Source organism: Pipistrellus kuhlii, unplaced genomic scaffold, assembly GCF_014108245.1.
Source record: "Pipistrellus kuhlii isolate mPipKuh1 unplaced genomic scaffold, mPipKuh1.p scaffold_m20_p_1, whole genome shotgun sequence".
Lineage (NCBI taxonomy): Eukaryota > Metazoa > Chordata > Mammalia > Chiroptera > Vespertilionidae > Pipistrellus > Pipistrellus kuhlii.
This window is the reverse complement of record NW_023425404.1, coordinates 175,223,407-175,241,933: the sequence shown is the minus strand read 5'-3', so window position 1 is coordinate 175,241,933 and position 18,527 is coordinate 175,223,407. Positions and strand designations below refer to the sequence as shown.

At 48.3% G+C, this 18,527-nt stretch overlaps 1 protein-coding gene across 2 annotated transcripts in view; it reads right to left on the bottom strand.

Moving 5' to 3' along the window:
* The window catches only part of BEND4 (BEN domain containing 4), a 38,172-nt gene extending 36,139 nt beyond the window's left edge, over positions 1–2,033 (bottom strand). The window contains exon 1 of one of the 2 annotated variants that reach the window (XM_036417538.2): positions 1,305–2,033. In XM_036417538.2, the coding sequence (XP_036273431.1) occupies positions 1,305–1,776 (472 nt within the window). In that variant the 5' untranslated portion in view covers positions 1,777–2,033. The remainder of the gene's footprint in view (positions 1–1,304) is intronic. The other variant, XM_036417544.2, reaches the window with a different exon arrangement.
* Between the last annotated feature and the right edge of the window lie 16,494 nt (positions 2,034–18,527).

Genomic DNA, 18,527 nt, shown 5'->3' with positions numbered 1-18,527 from the left:
ACTTTTGGTTCTGATGAGCCAGAAAAACGTGTTTGCATGTCCCCAGGGAGCAGAGAGGGCCCAGGTTCCCAGGCCCCAGGCTATGCTCTATGCAGACCCACCTTTCCTACAGCTGCCAGGCAGGCGGGCTGGCCTTCTCCCAGGGCTCCCTCCCCCCTTCTCCGCAGGCTCCAGGGGAAGGAGGGAAACCTGGCACCCTGGGGTGGACCCGCTGCACCAGGCATTTCTGCAGGCCCTGCCCCATGCTCCGGGGCGGGAGACCCCACGGCGCGCAGTGTCCCAGGCGGGGAGGCGCGCGGGGCGGGGGTCTGCGTGCCAACCGGGGGCGCCCGGGCCCTCGGGGCTGGGGCGGCGGGCAGGAAACCTCCTTCCGGGCGCAGGGCCGCGGGTTCGAGCCCCGGGTCCACCAGGCGGCGGGGGCAGAGGAGCCCCGGGCCGGGCTGAGACTTCGGGGTGGGTGGTGGTGGTGGTGGTGGGGTGGATAGGTGAGCAAAGACACCGAAGCAGAGGCGACGCGCTCACCGGAGCCAGCCGAGCCGACCGCGGCGCGGAGTGCATCCAAGGGGAGCAAAACAGGACCAGAAGGCGGCGGAGGAGGAGGAGAGAGAGGGAGAAAGAGAGACGGGGAAACAAACGGAGAGAGCGAAGAAGTGGAAGGAAAAACATCGCGGCGGCGGCGGCTCGGAAGGGAGGGCGTCCCCACCCAGGTCGCCGGAGCGGCCCAAGGTTCTCCGGGAGCGGCCGCGGCTGCCTCCCGGTCCCCGCCCCGTCCCCGCCGCCGCCGGCCCCCCATCCCCCCGCACCTCCCGGGCGCCGCGCCGGACCGAGCGGCGGAGCCACCTGTTAGGAGGCGCGCGCCGTCCGAAGCCCCGGGATTCGGCGGCGGCAGCAGCGCTGCGGAGCCCCCCAGAACTTGGTGCCCGCGTGGGGGTCCCCCAGAACTTGGCGTCCGCACGGGGAGCCCCCCAGGACTTGCTGCCCGCGCGGGGGCCCCCGAGAACTTGGCGTCCGCGTGGGGAGCCCCCCAGAGCTTGCTGCCCGCGTGGGGGCCCCCCCAGAACTTTGTGTCAGCGTGGGGAGCTCCCCCCCTCCCCCCAGAGCTTGCTGCCCGCGCGGGGAGGCCTCCGGGGTGCGCTCGGACGCCGCGCCTCTGCGCTGGGTGTTCGCCCCCATCCCTCCCGCCTTCCTCGCCGGGGCGCGGGGCCCGGGGCGCGGGGCGCGGGAGGAGGGTGCCCGCCGTCCCAGCGCCCCCTCCCCGGACCCCCCCCCTCCGCCGGCGGGAAAGTTGCGCCCGGGAGTCGTACCTGCGCTGAGCTCCAGGCTCGCCCCGTCAGCGCCGGCTCCGCTGCTGCCCGCGCCGGCCGCCGGCCCCGCGCCGAACCGGACGACGGCGGCGAAGGACGAGGACGAGGCGGCGGCGGCGGCGGCGGGCGTCCTCGGGGGGCCCTGCGGGGCGGCGGAGGGCGAGGACGACGAGGGGGCGGCGGCGGCGGTGACCGCGCGGCCGGGCGCCGGCGGGTAGGCGCTCGGCGCGGGGAACGGCGGCGGCGGCGGCTCGCTGCAGCCGCTGGAGCCGGCGGCGCGCGGCGCGAAGGGCGGCGGGGGCGGCCGGCCGGGCGGCGGCAGCTCCACCAGGGTGGGGCGCTCGTAGCGCCGGGCCAGCGCCGGCCTCTTGCCCGGGAACGTCTTGAGGACGCTGTAGGGGCCGCGCTGCTTGTAGATCTTGGGGGCGCTGGGCCCCTCCTCCGCCGCCGGCTGCATGGCCGCCTCCTCCATGCCGCGCCCCGGGACCGCTCCCCGGCCGCACGCCCCCTCCGCGGGGCTCCGAGGGCGCCCCCGCCGCCGCCCGTCCGCCGCCGGCGCTGCCCGGGCGCGCGCGGGCGGGAGGGAGAGTGTCTGCGCCGCGGCCGCCGTCCCCGCCGCCTGTCGCCAAGCCGGGCATCGCGGGCCCCCGCGCGGGGGGCTGCCGCCCAGAGCTGATTGACAGGCCGCCGCGCCAATGCCTGGAGGGAGAGAGCAAGTCAGGAGCGAGTGTTTAGGGTAATAGCTGCTAATGATCACGGGGGAGGGGCGGGGCCTGCCGCCGCCGCCGCCGCCGCCCGCGGGGGGCCCCTTCGACGGGGTGGGGGCAGTGGGGACCCCCCCCCCAAAAGGGCGATCTGTTGGCTTGGAGGTATCAGCCTAGGTGAGACGTCCGAGTCCCAGATGTGGAGTCGTGGCTTGGGCTGCTAGCGGCGTCCAGTTCGGGAAAGTAGCTCCTGGCACGCCCCCATGTTACCCTAAACTCCAGGCGATGCAGGGCGAGGCTGGGGGTAACGGGACAGACCGGGCGGGGTGGCTGGAGGGTGTGCGTGCGTGCCTTGGAGAGGTAGCTCCCCAGTTCGGGAGTGAGCCCCCTCCCCCAGCATCCCGCATTGGGAAGATCTTGACCCAGGCTGCTTGCTTGCTGCGCCTGGTTTGCACGCCCCGGGTTCCGCCCACACCCAGCAAGGGGCCTTGGAGTGCAGGCTGGTCATCAGCGCGCACAGGGCGTTGCATTTTCACAGGATTTCGTTAGTTCTCTGTCAGGGGCCATGAGAGTGCATAGCAGAACCGTTACCCCCGCCCCCCATTCTACAGATGGGAACACCGAGGCTCCTCAAGGAAAAAGCGCAAAGCCACACAAGTGCATCTAGATCGTTTGGATTCCAATCCTCACTTCTGTCCTAGCAGACAGACTCTCTGTGCAATTGAGGGTAAAATATGACCTCAAAGGGAGGGTGGGGACAAAAGGGAGAGATCAACCAAAGGACTTATGTGCATACATGTGAGCCTAACCAGTGGTCGAGGACAATAGGGGAGGAGGGGGCATGAGTGAGGTGGAGGGTGAGGGATTGGAATGGGGGGTTGAGGACAAATATGTGATACCTTAATCAATAAAGAAATTTAAAAAGAAAAAAAAAATGACCTGACACTTCCCTTTGGGATGGTGATTAGATACTTTCAAATGTTATTTGATATATGGGGTGTGTCTCTCCCACCCCCCCAAAAAAAATGCATGCACAGTTGAACAACTGATAGCTCTCCATTTTGAAAATGAATTGCATTTTAATACAACACTACCTTTATAATTATTCCCAAAGTGTGTGCATACACTTTATATATGTATATGTGCCTGTAGGGCCAAGCTGGCAGGAGAGCTTGGAGCAGGCAGTTCCTGTCTGCATCTGGGGCCACCAGGCCACGGTGTCTGGAGAACGCCAATGAGAAAAGAGCCTCCTCTGAGTTTGGAGGGGTATCCCATGGCGCTAGAGATGTCTCCCAGCCACTTTTTGGAGCAAATCCCCCTCCCCGCAGGCCAGTGGTCTGCAAACTCATTAGTCAACAGAGCCAAACATCAACAGGACAACGATTGACATTTCTTTTGAGAGCCACATTTTTTAAACTTAAACTTCTTCTAACGCCACTTCTTCAAAATGGACTCGCCCAGGCCGTGGTATTTTGTGGAAGAGCCACACTCAAGGGGCCAAAGAGCCGCATGTGGCTCTCGAGCCGCGGTTTGCCAGCCAGGGCCCTAGGCCAACTCCAATACCAGCATACCCTCTTCTAGGTTTGTTTTCCCGGCCTTCAATCTTCTTGCTCCAGGTTGGAATTTGGGGCACATCTCCTTGATGAACGACCCTCATCTTTCCACTGGGAAGTTATGCTGGATTTCATAGCTCTCCTTTCAGTCTTGGGGAATGACCCATTTTTCTCTTTCTGGGGGTTCAGGTCTTTTGGCTTCTCATTTCCCACAGCTCCTGCCTTGTTTCAGAGCCTTCTTTCTCTTTCCTGCTTCAGCTTCTGCGTTCCCCCTCCCTGTCTCCTGCAGCCTCAGATCGTGCTGTGGTTCCTACCCAACCTCCATGTATTAGAGATGAAATAAATAATGCCATAAATAAAAGTATTTGGAAGTCCAGGAACTGTCAAGGCTGATTAGGGCATAGAGGACATTTTCTTTCTCATTATGCAAAAGCATTTCATGGGGAAATAAAAGAGGTTTCATTGTAACTCATGCATGTCATATTTCAAGGAATTCAAGATATTAATCATATTTAACATTATTTGCAGTGTTTCTCCCCGGCTTCTGAAATCTGCTAAATGAGGACACGTGGATCACTGGGAAAAGGGGAGACAAGCATGAGAGGGACAGTTAAAAAATAATGAAATGCTGGTGAAAGACAGGGAGAGAGAATGAGATGCCAGGAGGATGTTTCTGAGACGCATAAGTGAGAAATGGGGGAGCTGCTTCTGAGACGTGAGACAGCTGAAATTGAATGATCTACCGGAGGAAATAAATGATAACAAACCTCCCCACACTTTTCTGAATTTTGCATTGAAATGTTTCCCTCCCACTTTACTCCCAGATAATTTGCCAGTAAGTCCAGGCTTTTGAAAAGAAATTGGGGTAATGGCAATGTGTGTGTGTGTGTGTGTGAGTGTGAGTGTGTGTGTATATGGGAGGGGTTGTTAGAATTTTTACTGAAGAAGTAATTTCCGATCCCCAGAGCTTCCTCTTTTGCTTATGCATTTTTAATTTGTATGATCTCCATCACTTAAATCACCGTAAGAGACTGGGAAGAATAATGTCTGTTATATTTTTCCACCTGAAAGGACCTGCCATCCTGTATATCAGAAAGTGGTTGTTTCTATAAAACTAAATGCTGAAATTAGTGATTTCGCTTAAAAAAAAAATGTGGGGGTGGGAGAATGTGTGGAGGGCTCCTAGAGGAAGAAAAATATATAATAAATTTAAAAATGATCAGCTTTCAGATCCTCATGCTAGCAGTCACCTATGTCTTGGCCCATAGAAAAATGAAGTGCTTAATAATCACTCTTCAGAAAAGAAAATGGGTATTTATTTCCAAGTGTGGAGATGAACTCAATTAAAAAAATGTAACTAATTGCTGCCTGGGATTGTACTTAGTTGAGTAGTGTACGTAAATGCTATGTAGTGAAATGTTTATAAAATCACTGGTAGCACTTTGTAAGCTTAAAGTCTACATCACTGATTTTCAACCTTTCTTCATGGCATACATAAACTACCAAAATTCTGCAGCACACCAAAAAAGTATACTTTTTGCCAATCTAAAAAAAAAAAAAGGCATAATTTTTATTCATTCATACCAGACAGCTCTTGTGTTGTCTGTTGTCATTTAAAATTTTTAAAAAATATATATTTCATTGATTTTTTACAGAGAGAAAGGGAGAGGGACAAAGAGCCAGAAACATTGATGAGAGAGAAACACCCACAGCTGCCTCCTGCACAACCCCCACCGGAGACATCCCGGCAACCACTGTGCATGCCCTTGACCGGAATTGAACTTGGGACCCTTCAGTCCAAAGGCTGACGCTCTATCCACTGAGCCAAACCAGTTTCGGCAACTGTTGTCATTTTTTAAATTGGACAGTCTAAGGGAAAAGAAGTCAGTGCCCCTGACTACACAGTCAGGTATTGCATATTTAAAAAAGACTGGTTGAAAATTATACTGGGCCACATGATCAGATGGTGACTTTACTGATAAGCTTCTCTTTAGGGACTCAACGGGCTGGTAGGATAGCAATTGCACTCATGCTTTATATCCTTGTAGATATTTACTCTGTATTTCAGAAAAAATAGATAGTAAACTTTTTAAAAGGGAAGTGGCTATTTACGGACAGGGTGATTTTTTTTTGACTGGCAGCATGTCAGTGTCTTGAGCCATCCAGAATATGGCTTTTAAATCATGTCAGCCATGGGAAATGCTTTTTATTGCACCAATTTCAATGATACTTAATGAGCTCCTGATTGACTGTTTGATCTTTCAATGTTTTGTGCTACTTTTAATTCATTTCATAAAATAAGGGAAAAAGTAATTGGAATAAAATTTTGTGACAAGATAATGACCTTCCACTTTGAAATTAAATGTCTGATTAGCTTCAACATTTTGATGCTGAGATGATACTGCAGCGGGAACAGGGGTGCACACACTGTCATTTGGTGGAAAAGACTGAGGAACGCTCCTTTGTGTTTCCCAGTGCATAGCAGAAAGGGGTGGTGGCCATAAAAATCATGGGTTGATAGTGCAAGAAGGAACCTTAACAGTCTTTTCGTCGTATGACTGAGCTTATGCCTACAGCTTTTCTGTGACCCTGTCAGATGCTTAGAAACCTCCAGATACTTCCAGAAGCATCACTTACTCAGGGAGTTATTCAACAGATATTTATTCACTGTCTACCATATGCTAGGTACCTTTCTAAGCACTGGGGGTATAATGGAACCAGATTCCCAAATCCTATCTAATACTATTATGGAATTGGAGTGGGAAGATAATAAACAAACTAGTAACTAACTGAACACTATTTTTTTTTAAAATATTTTTTATTGTTTTTTTACAGAGAAGAAGAGAGAGGGATAGAGAGTTAGAAACATCAATGAGAGAGAATCATTGATCAGCTGCCTCTTGCACACCCCCTACTGAGGATGTGCCCGCAACCAAGGTACATGCCCTTGACCAGAACCGAACCTGGGACCTTACAATCCACAGGCTGACATTCTATCCACTGAGCCAAACTGGTTTCAGCTAACTGAATACTGTTAATATACAGGTGTCTCCCAAAAAATGTATACACACTGTAATAGCTGATAACTCAATTTTGAAAATGAAATGTATTTTAATAAACACTGCCTTTATAATAACCCAAAATGGGTATGTACCTTTTTGGGACACCCTATATTTATACAATATAATATATAATAAACATATTCATGTAATTTATAAGAACTATGATGCAATATATTTATATAATAAAAATAATAACACTAGAAGCCCGATGCACAAAGATTTGTGCTAGAATGGGCTTTCCTTTTCCTGACTGCTGGAATTTCCTTTCCACTCCTGCCCAGCCCCTTTCCATTCAAGCTCCAAAGCCACCTCTTTCCACTCTGGCCACGCCTTCCCACGCTGCCCAGAGGCCCTGAGAGACTGGGGGTGGGGCAGAACTCCTGCCCCCTTCACTGGGTGCCTGTATATGTAAATTAACCGCCATCCTTGTTGGGTTAATTTACATATCACTCCTGATTGACTGGTGGCGTAGTGGGGGTACCATCAGTTTACATGTTTGTCTATTATTAGGTAAGATATGACATATAGTACATAGGATTGCTATTATTTCATGTAGAAATAACTGATGAAGAAATAGGGTGGGGATGTTATCGATACTTTTGAAAGAGTTTTTTGGCAAGGCCTCACTGAGGTGGCACAGTTGAGTTGAGAGTTACTTATGCTTCTGAAGGAAAGCCATCCATGCGATGAGCAGCCCAGGCTGAGAGAGAGCAGGTGTGGGAGCCACGAGCAGGAACAAGCTTGTTGTTCTCAAGGCTGAGAGAAGGGTGAATGGTCAGAGTGTCCTGGCCAGGGGCAGAATGGAGGAGATGAAGCCCGAGGGACAGGCTGGGGCCATGCCGAGCAGGGCCTTGTACAGCCGGGGAAATGTTTGGGATTTATTCTAACTCCAACGGGAAGCTTGTAACACTGGGGAGTGAAATGACCAGATTTATGTTCTCAAAAGATAATTTTCAGAAAAGGTGCAATCATGGCTCTCATACAGACAGAGAAATGAACAGATTTTGAAAATGTTATTTAACTTGTTCCATTTCCTCATATTATTCAAAGGGAAAGTAAAAAAGGCACAAATTGATATGAAATAAAGGAATGTTCACTTGAATGCATACATGTTTTTTACATGTGTAAACAGGTGTTTCTCCCTCCCCCCCTCCAGGGATTGTGGGTGAAACGGGGGAAGGAATCCCTAACACAGAAAGTTGGCATGTTTATCAGTTACCTATCTAAACTTTCAAAGTTGTAAAAATAGTTCAAAGACAAGGAAGGAGTAGAATCAGATAACTGGGCACCTTATGTTGTATGTAATACAATGCATACTTTTCCAGTGAAACAATTTATTTTCTACAATGCTTTCTTTAAACAACACTTTTTATTTAGAAACTAGTGACCTGGTGCATGAATTTCGTGTGTGTGTGGGGGGTGTATGCAGGGAGAGGTGTCCCTCACCCCAGCCTGCATCCTCTCCAATCTGGACCCCTCAGGGTCCCTCTCAAAATATAGAACTGATGGCTCCTAACTGCTCACCTGCCTGCCTGATTGCCCCTAACTTCTTCTGCTTGCCAGCCTGATTGTCCCTAACTGCTCCCCTGCTGGCTTGATTGCCCCTAACCACCTCTGCCTCGGCCCCACATCCGGGACCCAGGATTCCCTCCTTTAGTGCATCACAGACACCTGGGCTTCCCTCCCTCTGGTCAGCCATAGGCACCCAGTGCCTTCACCTGGGCTGCAGCCACAAGTGCTGGCACCTGGGACCATGGCTGGGCAGCTTCTCCATCTCCTGGGTCACAGCCAGCCTCAGGTACAGGTGCCTGGGACTGAGGGGTGGGCGGCTTCTCTGTCTCCCAGGCTGTAGCCAGCTGCTGGTGCTGGTGCCTGGACTGTACACGGACGGCTTCTCCATCTTCCCTGGGATGCAGTGTGGGCAACTTCTCCAGCAGTCTGCAGCCTGGGGTCATGGGACAGGCAGCTCCTTTGTCTCTCTAGCTGTTGCCAGCCTCAGGAACTGGAGCCTGATTTTTCCGACACCCGTAGGCCCGGAGCAGTGGGGGGGGTCGGGGTTGCCTCCATGCTTTCATGTTAATTTGCATATTCACTCTGATTGGCTGGTAGCTTAGCGGAGTGATGGTGATTTGCATGCTTCTCTTTTATTAGTGTGGATAATTACAGATTCACAGGAAACTACATAGTGCAGAGAGTTCCCATTACCTTTCATCCATTTTCTCCAATGGGTTCATTTTTTTGAATGAACCTATATAATAAAGAGGTAATATGCAAATTGATCATCACTCCAACACACAAGTTGGCTGCCCCCCATAGGGACACAAGATGGCCACCACAAGATGGCTGGCAGGGGAGGGCAGTTGAAAGGGACCAGGCCTGCAGGGGAGGGCAGTTGGGGGTGACCAGGCAGTTGGGGGGGTGACCAGGCCTGCAAGGAAGGGCAGTTGTGGGTGATCAGGCCAGCAGGGGAGGGCAATTGTAAGGGACCAGGCCTGCAGGGGAGGGCAGTTGAGGGCGACCAGACCTGAGGGGAGGACAGTTGGTGGGTGGGGACAGAGGCATGCAGGGGAGGACAGTTGCAGGGGAACAGCCCTGCAGGAGAAGGCAGTTGGGGAGGACCAGAACTGCAGGGGAGGGCATTTGGGGGGTACCCAGGCCTGCAGGGGAGGGCAGCTTAGGGGACTAGGCCTGCAAGGGAGGGCAGTTGGGAGCAACCAGGCCAGCAGGGGAGAGCAGTTAGAGGTGACTGGGCTGGCAGGAGAGGGAAGTTAGGGGCAATTGGGCCAGCAGGAGAGCAGTTAGGCATTGATCAAGCTGGCAAGGGAGTGGTTAGGGGGTGATCAGGCTGGTAGGTAGGTGAGCAGCTGGGAGCCAGCAGACCTGAATTGTGGATAGAGCATTGGCTTGTGGACTGAAGAGTCTCAAGTTCAATTTCAGTCAAGCGCATGCACCTTGATTGCAGGCTTGATCGCAGGCTTGATCCCCAGGCTGGATACAACCAATAGATGTATCTCTCTCAAATCAATGTTTCTCTCTCTCTCTTTCTGTCTCTCTCCCTTTCACTCTCTCTCTCAATTAAAAAAAAAAAATCAATGGAAAAATATCCTTGGGTGAGGATTAACAAACAAGCAAAAAGGAATGTAAATTCTAGTCAAATAAACAATAAACAAGTACAATAAACAGCATGATAGATGGTGACAGGAAAGAAAAGGGGAGTACCACATGAATAGATCCTTGGAAACTGTGACTTTAAGCAAAATAATGTACAAGACTAATATAGACGAGAACTACAGACTATACTATAGACTATTTCTGGTCACAGAAAAGCATCATCAAACTTCTAAATAAAGAACCAAAATACTTATAAGATTAAACATTGAAATAAATGTGAGCTATACATATATTTAAAAAAGATAAATTCTGTGCACACCCCCTGGTGGTCAGCACCCGTCACAGTGACTGGTTGTTCTGCTGTTTGGTCTATTTGCATATTAGGGTTTTATATACATACTAGAGGCCCAGTGCATGAAATTCGTGCATGGAAGGGGGGGTGTCCTTCAGCCCAGTCCTTCATATCAGAGTGGGGGTTCTCTTGGGGTGTGAGGAGGCCTGGGTGAGGGGCCTGTGGTGGTTGGCAGGCTGGCCACACCCCCGGTGACCCAAGCTGAGGCCCTGATATCTGAGATTTATTTATCTTCTATAATTGAAACTTTGTAGCCTTAAGCTGAGGCCTGGGCCCACCAGGGTGTGCAGAAAGCCTGGCTTCCTCCATTGCCAGAGAAACCCAAGCCTCTTGCTCTCTCCATGGCCACAGCCATCTTGGTTGGATTAATTTGCATACTTGCTCCTGACTGGATGGTGGGTGTGGCTTGTGAGTTTGGTGGATGTATGGTCGATTTGCATATTACTCTTTTACTATATAGGAATAGCGGCCCAGTGCATGAAATTTGTGCACAGGGGGTGTGTCCCTCAGCCCAGCCTGCAACCTTTTCAATCTGGGACTTCCCTCTCACAATCCAGGACAGCTCTATCCACTGAGCCAACCTGGATAGGGCAGAATGTACATTACTTGAGGGCAGGGATTTTTGTATGTTCTGTACCCTATGAGTCCTCAGCATTTCAAATAGTGCCTGGGGAAGAGTAATGGCTAACAAACATTTGTTGAAAGCATGAATGATTTTAGGAGGCTCTGGTAGATCACAGTAGAACTGGGCCTGCTTAGACCAGTGTAGCAATAGCGACAATGGAAGAAAGTAGACATTATATAGAATGTATTCAAGAAGTGGTCCATTCCATTTTATACAGCTCTCAACAGTGGAAAGATTTTCCTTGCCTTAAACCCAAATTGGCTTCGTTGCTTCCCAACTATTAACCCTTGTGGCTATTCAGAAGTTTAATCACCTTCCCCAGCCTCTTTTTAGAAGTTTTTTCTTTCCTTCCAGTGATGGTTTCTAAAACAATTTTTGGAATAGATACATCCTTTCAAAGAGTAGAAAAAGACAGTCATCTTTGATTAATTACTATTTATCTCACTAATAGGGTTCTATATTCATTAGAACATTTTAATAGCATGTGACAGTAACACAACACAAATGAATTAAGCATAAAGGTGATTATAGCTCACAGGACCCTGAAGACTGGAAGTGAAACACAATCTTAAATATTGGCAACTTGAGATTTTGCAAGTTCACATATTATATGCTTTACTGGAATTTTTACAAATTAATCCACCCTATAGGTAGTTCCTAACCAAGAAAGCAACCTGGATTTGTCTGGTGCCTGGAGGATTTCATGGTTTACTAACAAAGCCTCTGTGAGTACCCATTTTTGAAAACCAATAGACATATGTTTTTGCTGCAAAAATTGTGACAATTTTCTAACTGCTATAACGTCTAGGCAGCTGGGCTTTTTGGGTTTTGTTTTCTAGGCTAGGAAGAGGAAAGTTTTGTTGTTTCTCTCTCTCTCTCTCTCTCTCTCTCTCTCTCTCTCTCTCTCTCTCTCTCTCTTTCTCTATTTAAAATGCAGCTGGCGATAAACTTCATGTGTTGCGTGATGATCAGCAGTGATCCTTTAACTTGTTCAGGTTATTCAGACTTTTGGGTCTTCTCCCCAACACTACAGACAGCATCAAAGGTAAATGATTAATGAATTAGGGTCTGTATTAGTTTCCTAGAGCTGGTATAACAAAGTATGGCAAAATGGGTGGCTTACACCATAGCAATTTATTGTCTCGTGGTTCTGGTGGCTAGAAGTCAGAGATCAATATGTCAGCCAGGTTGGTTCCTTCTGAGGGCTGTGAGGCAGCATCATGACTCTCCCCTGGCGTCTGGTGGTTGGTTTGCTGGAAATCTCTGGGGTTCCTTGGCTTATAGAAGTATCATCCCCACCTCTGCCTTCATCTTCACATGGTGTTCTCCCTGTGTACCTGCCTGTGTGTCCAAATTTTTTTTTGTGTGCTACTTTCTTTCTTTTCTTTTTTTTCTTTCTTTCTTTTTAATATATTTTTATTGATTTTTTTACAGAGAGGAAGGGAGAGAGATAGAGAGCTAGAAACGCCGATGAGAGAGAAACATCGACCAGCTGCCTCTTGCACACCCCCTACTGGGGATGTGCCCACAACCAACGTACATGCCCCTGACCGGAATCGAACCTGGGACCTTTCAGTCTGCAGACCGACGCTCTACCACTGAGCCAAACCGGTTTCGGCTGTGCTACTTTCTTACTATAGCCCTAGCAAACTGATACATATGCCATGTAGGTAGGTTAGATAATTTAGATAATTAACCAAAATGAGTTATGCCATAAAGGTCAAGTATTTTATATTTTAAAAACAAGTCTGGCAGAACTGTATGGATTAGTATGTACAGACAGAGACTTAAATGCACACAACAGATAGATACTCTTGGGCACAAACAGTGGGTTCCACGAGGCTACAGACCACAAGGCCAATTTGTAAGTGATGTTAAGAACAGGGACTTTAGATAATTCCTATCACATCTGGAGATATCCAACATGCTTCAATGAATTCAAGCATGGCCCAGGAAATGCTGAAGGAAAGTTACATAGGAGTAACACCTGTAGGCCTTCGCTAGCCCCTCCCCCCAAATCATTGTCAGACAACAAGTTATCCTGGTTGAATCAAACATAAAAATTACTTAGAATGTGGATAAAAAGGTCCTTCCCCAGACCACTGAAAACAGAATCTGTGGGGTGAGACCTTTAACTGGTGTTTTTAAAACCTCTTCAGGTGATCTGAATATATAGCTGTCTTTAACACCACAGCTTGAATTAATGGCAGTGTGACTGGGATAAACACATCATGGTATCAAGGTAACCACTTGGAAGACCAGTCCACATTGGGATATCTGAGCACTTTGCTGTTTTTGAGCAAAATAGGGTATCTCCCAGTCTCCTCAAAGATAGACTAAGTTACTGCAATTAGAGAGCAATTACATCTGCTTGAAGTCCAGGCTATGTGAGGAGTAAAAGAGAAAGAAATGGATTGAATGCAGAAGATGATGGAGACTAGCAAGATGACAAGGTTGTTGGGTATAAAACTCGGTCTTTTGTAAGAGGGAAATACCTTCAGCTCAGGTGGACATCCTCTATGAGTGGTCAAGGCAGCGATTTAAACTTTTAGTCTTTTATAGTATGACTCTATGTGTTGTAAGAGACAGAAATCCAACTCAAACCAGGTTAAGTACAAAGGGAAATTTATTGGCTCATTCAACTGAGAAGGTTGCTAAGGTATATTATAGGAAAGAAAAAGGACTGCAAGAATTAGAGAAAAAGGGGTTTACTGGTTCCAGGATTTTCTCTCTGTCCATCTAAACTCTTCTCTCTCCATGTTGGAGGAAAGATGGCCGGTAGATACAAAGTGTCATCTTCCCAGCTTAAAATCCACAATAGAAAGACAGCTGTCCTCTGCTATCCTTGGATCAATTTGTTGTTGTTGTTAATCCTCATCTGAGGACATTTTTTACATCGATTTTTAGAGATAGTGAAAGGGAGAGAGAGAAACATCGATGTGAGAGAGAGACATCCATTGGTTGCCTCATGCATGCACTCTACAACATCTCATCATCTCATGAAGGCATCCAGAAATTCTTACTTCAATAGTACCCCAAGTACCCTACTCCCACTGCAACAGAGACAGGCCATTCACACAGTACAATTCTGAGTCCTGTATCTGCTGAGTGGGCAGATCAAAGAGACCAGGTTTACCAGCTGCACCAGGTCAGCATCCATGAGCATCCATCGGCTCAGTTACACTTCAGCCTCCCCCCCCTCTCCCCTCCACTGGTAATGTTTCAATGGACGGAAGACGCCCTAAAATGCACTGTGATTTGTTTTTAATAATCTCCCATTTTGTACCTTTCTTGCTTTCAAGTTTTTGCTATTCTGGATTTCAGAAAAATAGTTCAGTTGCCAGAATTGGTTGGGATAAGCTACTTTTAAAGTTCGTCATGTGCTACAAGTTCTGTTTTGCAGAGCAGTCCTAGCAATTTTCCTTTCACAGAACCATCCTATAAGTTTTGACAAAAGAGGAGATTTACAAAATTCACATTATGAGAACTCTTATTATCCATACTCAGGAAAATTCTTAAGCCGCCGAGACAGGTTTGGCTCAGTAGGTAGAGCGTCAGCCTGTGGACTGAAGGGATCCGGGTTTGATTCCAGTCAAGGGCATGTACCTTGGTTGCGGGCACAACCAAGTGGGGGTGGTGCAAGAGGCAGCTGATTGATGATTCTCTCTCATCGATGTTTCTAACTCTCTATCCCTCTCTCTTCCTCTCTGTAAAAAATCAATAAAATATATTTTAAAAAAAATCCTTAAGCCATTTACATCTCTTCCCTTCCTCTTGATTTATCAGAACATCAAGATAAATCAAGACATTGATTGTCATCAAATAATCTAACATGGAGATATCCAAAGATAGGACATTTTAATTATTTATTATTAACCATTTCAATAGTGAATTTCATTCTTGGGCTACTGGCTTAGTCGTATCTGGTGGCCTCATGTTTTAACTATTTAATTTAAATTCTGTTCAATAGCTCACATTTATGGGATAAATGAGCAAAAGAGTAAAGATCAAAAGCAAAAAAATAAAATTACTATGGAATTTAATATGTCAGAAAGCAGAGTCTGGTAAATGTTAGGGAAGTGTGTTTGTTCAGAAAGAAAGGCCCACACTTATGATGATGCGGCTAACAAGGAAATGAGATTGACACAGCAATTCTCTGTTTTCGTTGTCCCCTGGGGTTAGAGATTATGCAGCGCATGTTTCTGCTTTTAGTTTCTTTGGTAATTCCTTTGGTGAGAGACTACACTCTGCATATTTGTCGAGGTTGCACTCCTGTTAGGCCCTGAGTATTTGAGGTAACACATTACACACTGTTCTCAGAGGAGCTTTGAGCTCCGTCCCTTCCCCAGCTGCCCCACAATGCTCCCTTCCCACGGCTGATGGGAATTCCACAGAGGTAACATGAGTACCTCAACAGTTGTTGCTGTGAGAAATGTTGAAATGGTTGGCCTGATGACAAAATGTTTACATTCTCCATTTGATGTGTCATTGTAATCCTGAGGCCCTTTAACCCCAATTGAAGGTAAATTAAGAACAGGAAACTGCGGAAGATCAACATGGATTTGGATGAAAGATAAACTAATTATGACAAAGAAACCTCGGTTTGGATCCAGTGCCTCTTTGGTAATAATTATTGTAGCTGAATGCTTGGGTAGAAGTGTCATCAATAAGCCCAACTCAGGCCATTGAAGGAGCAAAGGGCTATGTTGACTGACTTCCTGGGAAAGTTACAGGGTTAACAGAGTCACTATGTGTGCCACGCCAGCACAGCCAAAGGTTCGGTGAGCCTGAGGGAGGGCTGGTGAAGGATGAAGAAAAAGACAAAGCTGGGTCTAGGTGGATCTTCTGTGCCTGGCTGAGGCCACAGAACAGATCCAGACTGCAAAGCTGAGGCTTTATTTATAGTCAGGGGAAAACAAGGTAATTTACAATGTTCTTGTAAGCACTTGCTGCCCCTCCCACAGCCCACTAGCTACCCAGGAAAGATCTAAGGAGCAATCACAAGATCAAGCTTAATTATGCTTAGAGGGCTGTGCCCTCCAAGCTGGGACTTGTTTGTGACTTTGCCAGCAGGTCAGTCTGAGGCTTCACCCTATAACCACTTCCTACAACTATGGAAGTCAAGGCTGTGGCGATTGGAACCAAGTTCTCAGTGCTGGCAGGACTTCTTCCTTCCCACCCACTCTATCCCTGCTTCTCTCAGTTCCTCTTTGTGTTGTCCGCATTCTCTCCTACTGAAGATCCACTCTGTCTGCCTGTCAGAGCACACAGCCACTCTCAATCGCAGCTGAGTACCCCGCAAAGAGGGCTTCTTTCATTCAGTGCTTGTATAGAAATCCCAGGCTAGACTCTAGTTTGAGACATATGCCCTCCTCTTGGGCCAATCAGTCTCTGTTGCCAAAGGATGGATATTGTGATTGGTTGATCTGGGTGTGATGCTTACCTCCACAGCCAGAAGCGAGAGTGTGTTCCCAGGAGAAGAGGGATGAGGTAGTTTTCATTGTGTTATTGGTGGTCTTTCCATGTTGGAGCTGGGTTCAGTACAGCATTAGGCTATAGTCCATTAGTCCATAATGTGTGGGGTCCACATGGCTATGGGCCATGAGGGCGAGTGCAGGGGAGCCCCACAAACCAGAGTCACACAAGCCAAGAGTCCCAAGAGGAACAAGAGAGCTCGTCCCTTTGGTCAGGGGATTCAATATCCCAACTTCCCAGTACTTGCTGTGGCCACGCCCATTCTGGCCAACCATCTCTTTTCCCAGATGTGACTGACAGTAAGCACCTTCCCTAGTGATCCCAAATTTACTGGGCTTTCTTCTATCTTCCTTTTGTTCAGTCCCCTGGCGAGTGTCAAGTTGTAGCTTCCTGAGGAAGCTGTCCAAATGACATACCTATATGGCTGGCTTCTCTCTTTTCTCCTTTCCTGCTACTAATAATTAGGTTAATTACAACAGTATCAATTGGAGTTACCAGGGAATTCTATGATATCAGTCCTTGACTGCCTTATATACATATCATACATTCACAAGAATGTATTCATGTGTCATAACTGTCCCATATTTAGCCCAAATACAATCCCATACTCCCTATGAGAGAAACTCCCTATGCAGATGGCTTTCACAGGAGGTGGGGGCAAGGAGTTGGGTGCTGGCCCTTCCTGGACACAGCCTGGCCCCGGACCTTCCCCACGTCAGGGGACCTCCAGGTTCTTGATTCGGGCAGGAAAAATTTCAAGACCCGAGCCCAGGTGAAAGAGAGAGAACAAAGCAAGTTTTATTCAGAGAGAAGGGAAGAGGCCAGTGTGTGGGTGCTAGTATGAAAGAAATGAAAACTACACATCTGAGTGGACATGGGACATCTCAGAATGAGTTGTGCACATGGTCAGTTCCTGGGGATTTTATGTGTTTCCAAGTGGGAGGGTTGTCCCAAGCTTTGAGGCGCCAGATTCTGACTCTGCCTTCTGGTTGGGTGGTGGGTCTTGTTCCTAATATGGTGGTTCCTGAAGTGTCATGGCATTTGTCCCCCTGTTCCTCCCAAGGACCCATGATTGCCATTTTCATTGGAATGATGATATAATGAGCTTTGGGATTGTTCTCTGGTTAGTTTCACCTCTCCCTCGGATTAGTCTGGATCTAATTGGTGTCTGTTATCAACCTTCCTGACTATGGTGATTTAAGCCATCTGCTCTAAGCATCTTCAGCTGGGGAGGATAGGGTCTTGTGATTTATTAGCTGGCTGCTAATGGCTCAGCTGGTCTGGTCGTTTGTTTCGTCATTTGTCTGATTCCTCCTTCCACCTGCCAGGGAGTTTTCCTAGTTTCTTACTAACCTGCCTTAAAATAACCGAATGTCACGTCCAGTTATTACATGTAGTTGTAAGGGCAGCATTTCTGGGCAATGGCTTTCCTCTAGGTCAAGTTCAAGTGTGGTTCTTTAAAGACTGGCAACCTATAACTAATCATCTCCAAAATACCCAGCATATAATAATGGAGGCAGAAGAAGATGAATGCAGTAAAAACTCCCAGTTAGGTAGAAAAAAAAAAAAAAAAAAAAAAAAAAAAAAAAAAAAAAAAAAAAAAAAGGAAAACAGAAAGCAAAATGCAGCAAGCACTGACCCTTAGATGTTTCCCTACATCGCTAGACAAGTTGGCGGATGGATAGGAGCTCTTTGGGAGTTCAAATCTTAATCTTCTTTGGGGGCTTCAGGTCAAATATATCCTGCACTTGTGCTGCTGCCGGCACAGTGATGCTATTTAAACAAGCAAAGTTGGGTCATGTCATTTCTCTGCTCCAGATCCGCAGTGGTTTCCCCTGTCACTCAGGCCAAAGCCCACACAAGGCCTGCAAAGGCCCTTATTACCCACATCCCCCTTACCCTGCTCTCTGGTCTCACCCTCCTGAGCTCAGTCCACTCCACCCTCACCAGCCTTGCTTCTTCTGGGGCCCGTGAGGAGCAGCCCAATTTCAGGGTCTTTCTGCTTGCTGTTTCCTCTGCCTGGAACTCGCTTCCCTCTGGATCCACGATGACTTGCTCCTGAAGCTACTTTAAATCTTGGGTCAAATTTCCAGTGTGAGTTAGCGCATCCCTGAGTGAGATATCAAAATCTCACCTTCTCAGTGAGACCTGTGCTGCCCCCATGCTCACCCACCTCCCTGATTTCTCTCCAAAGACTGTGACACTCACCTCTTCCTGCTTCCTTCCTTTGCTGATGGTCTGCCTCTCCTCACTAGGATGTGAACCCCGTGGAGGCAGAGAGTTTTATTCACCACAGTCTCCCTGGCATCGAAAACAGTGCCTGGCTCAGTAAGCATTCGGC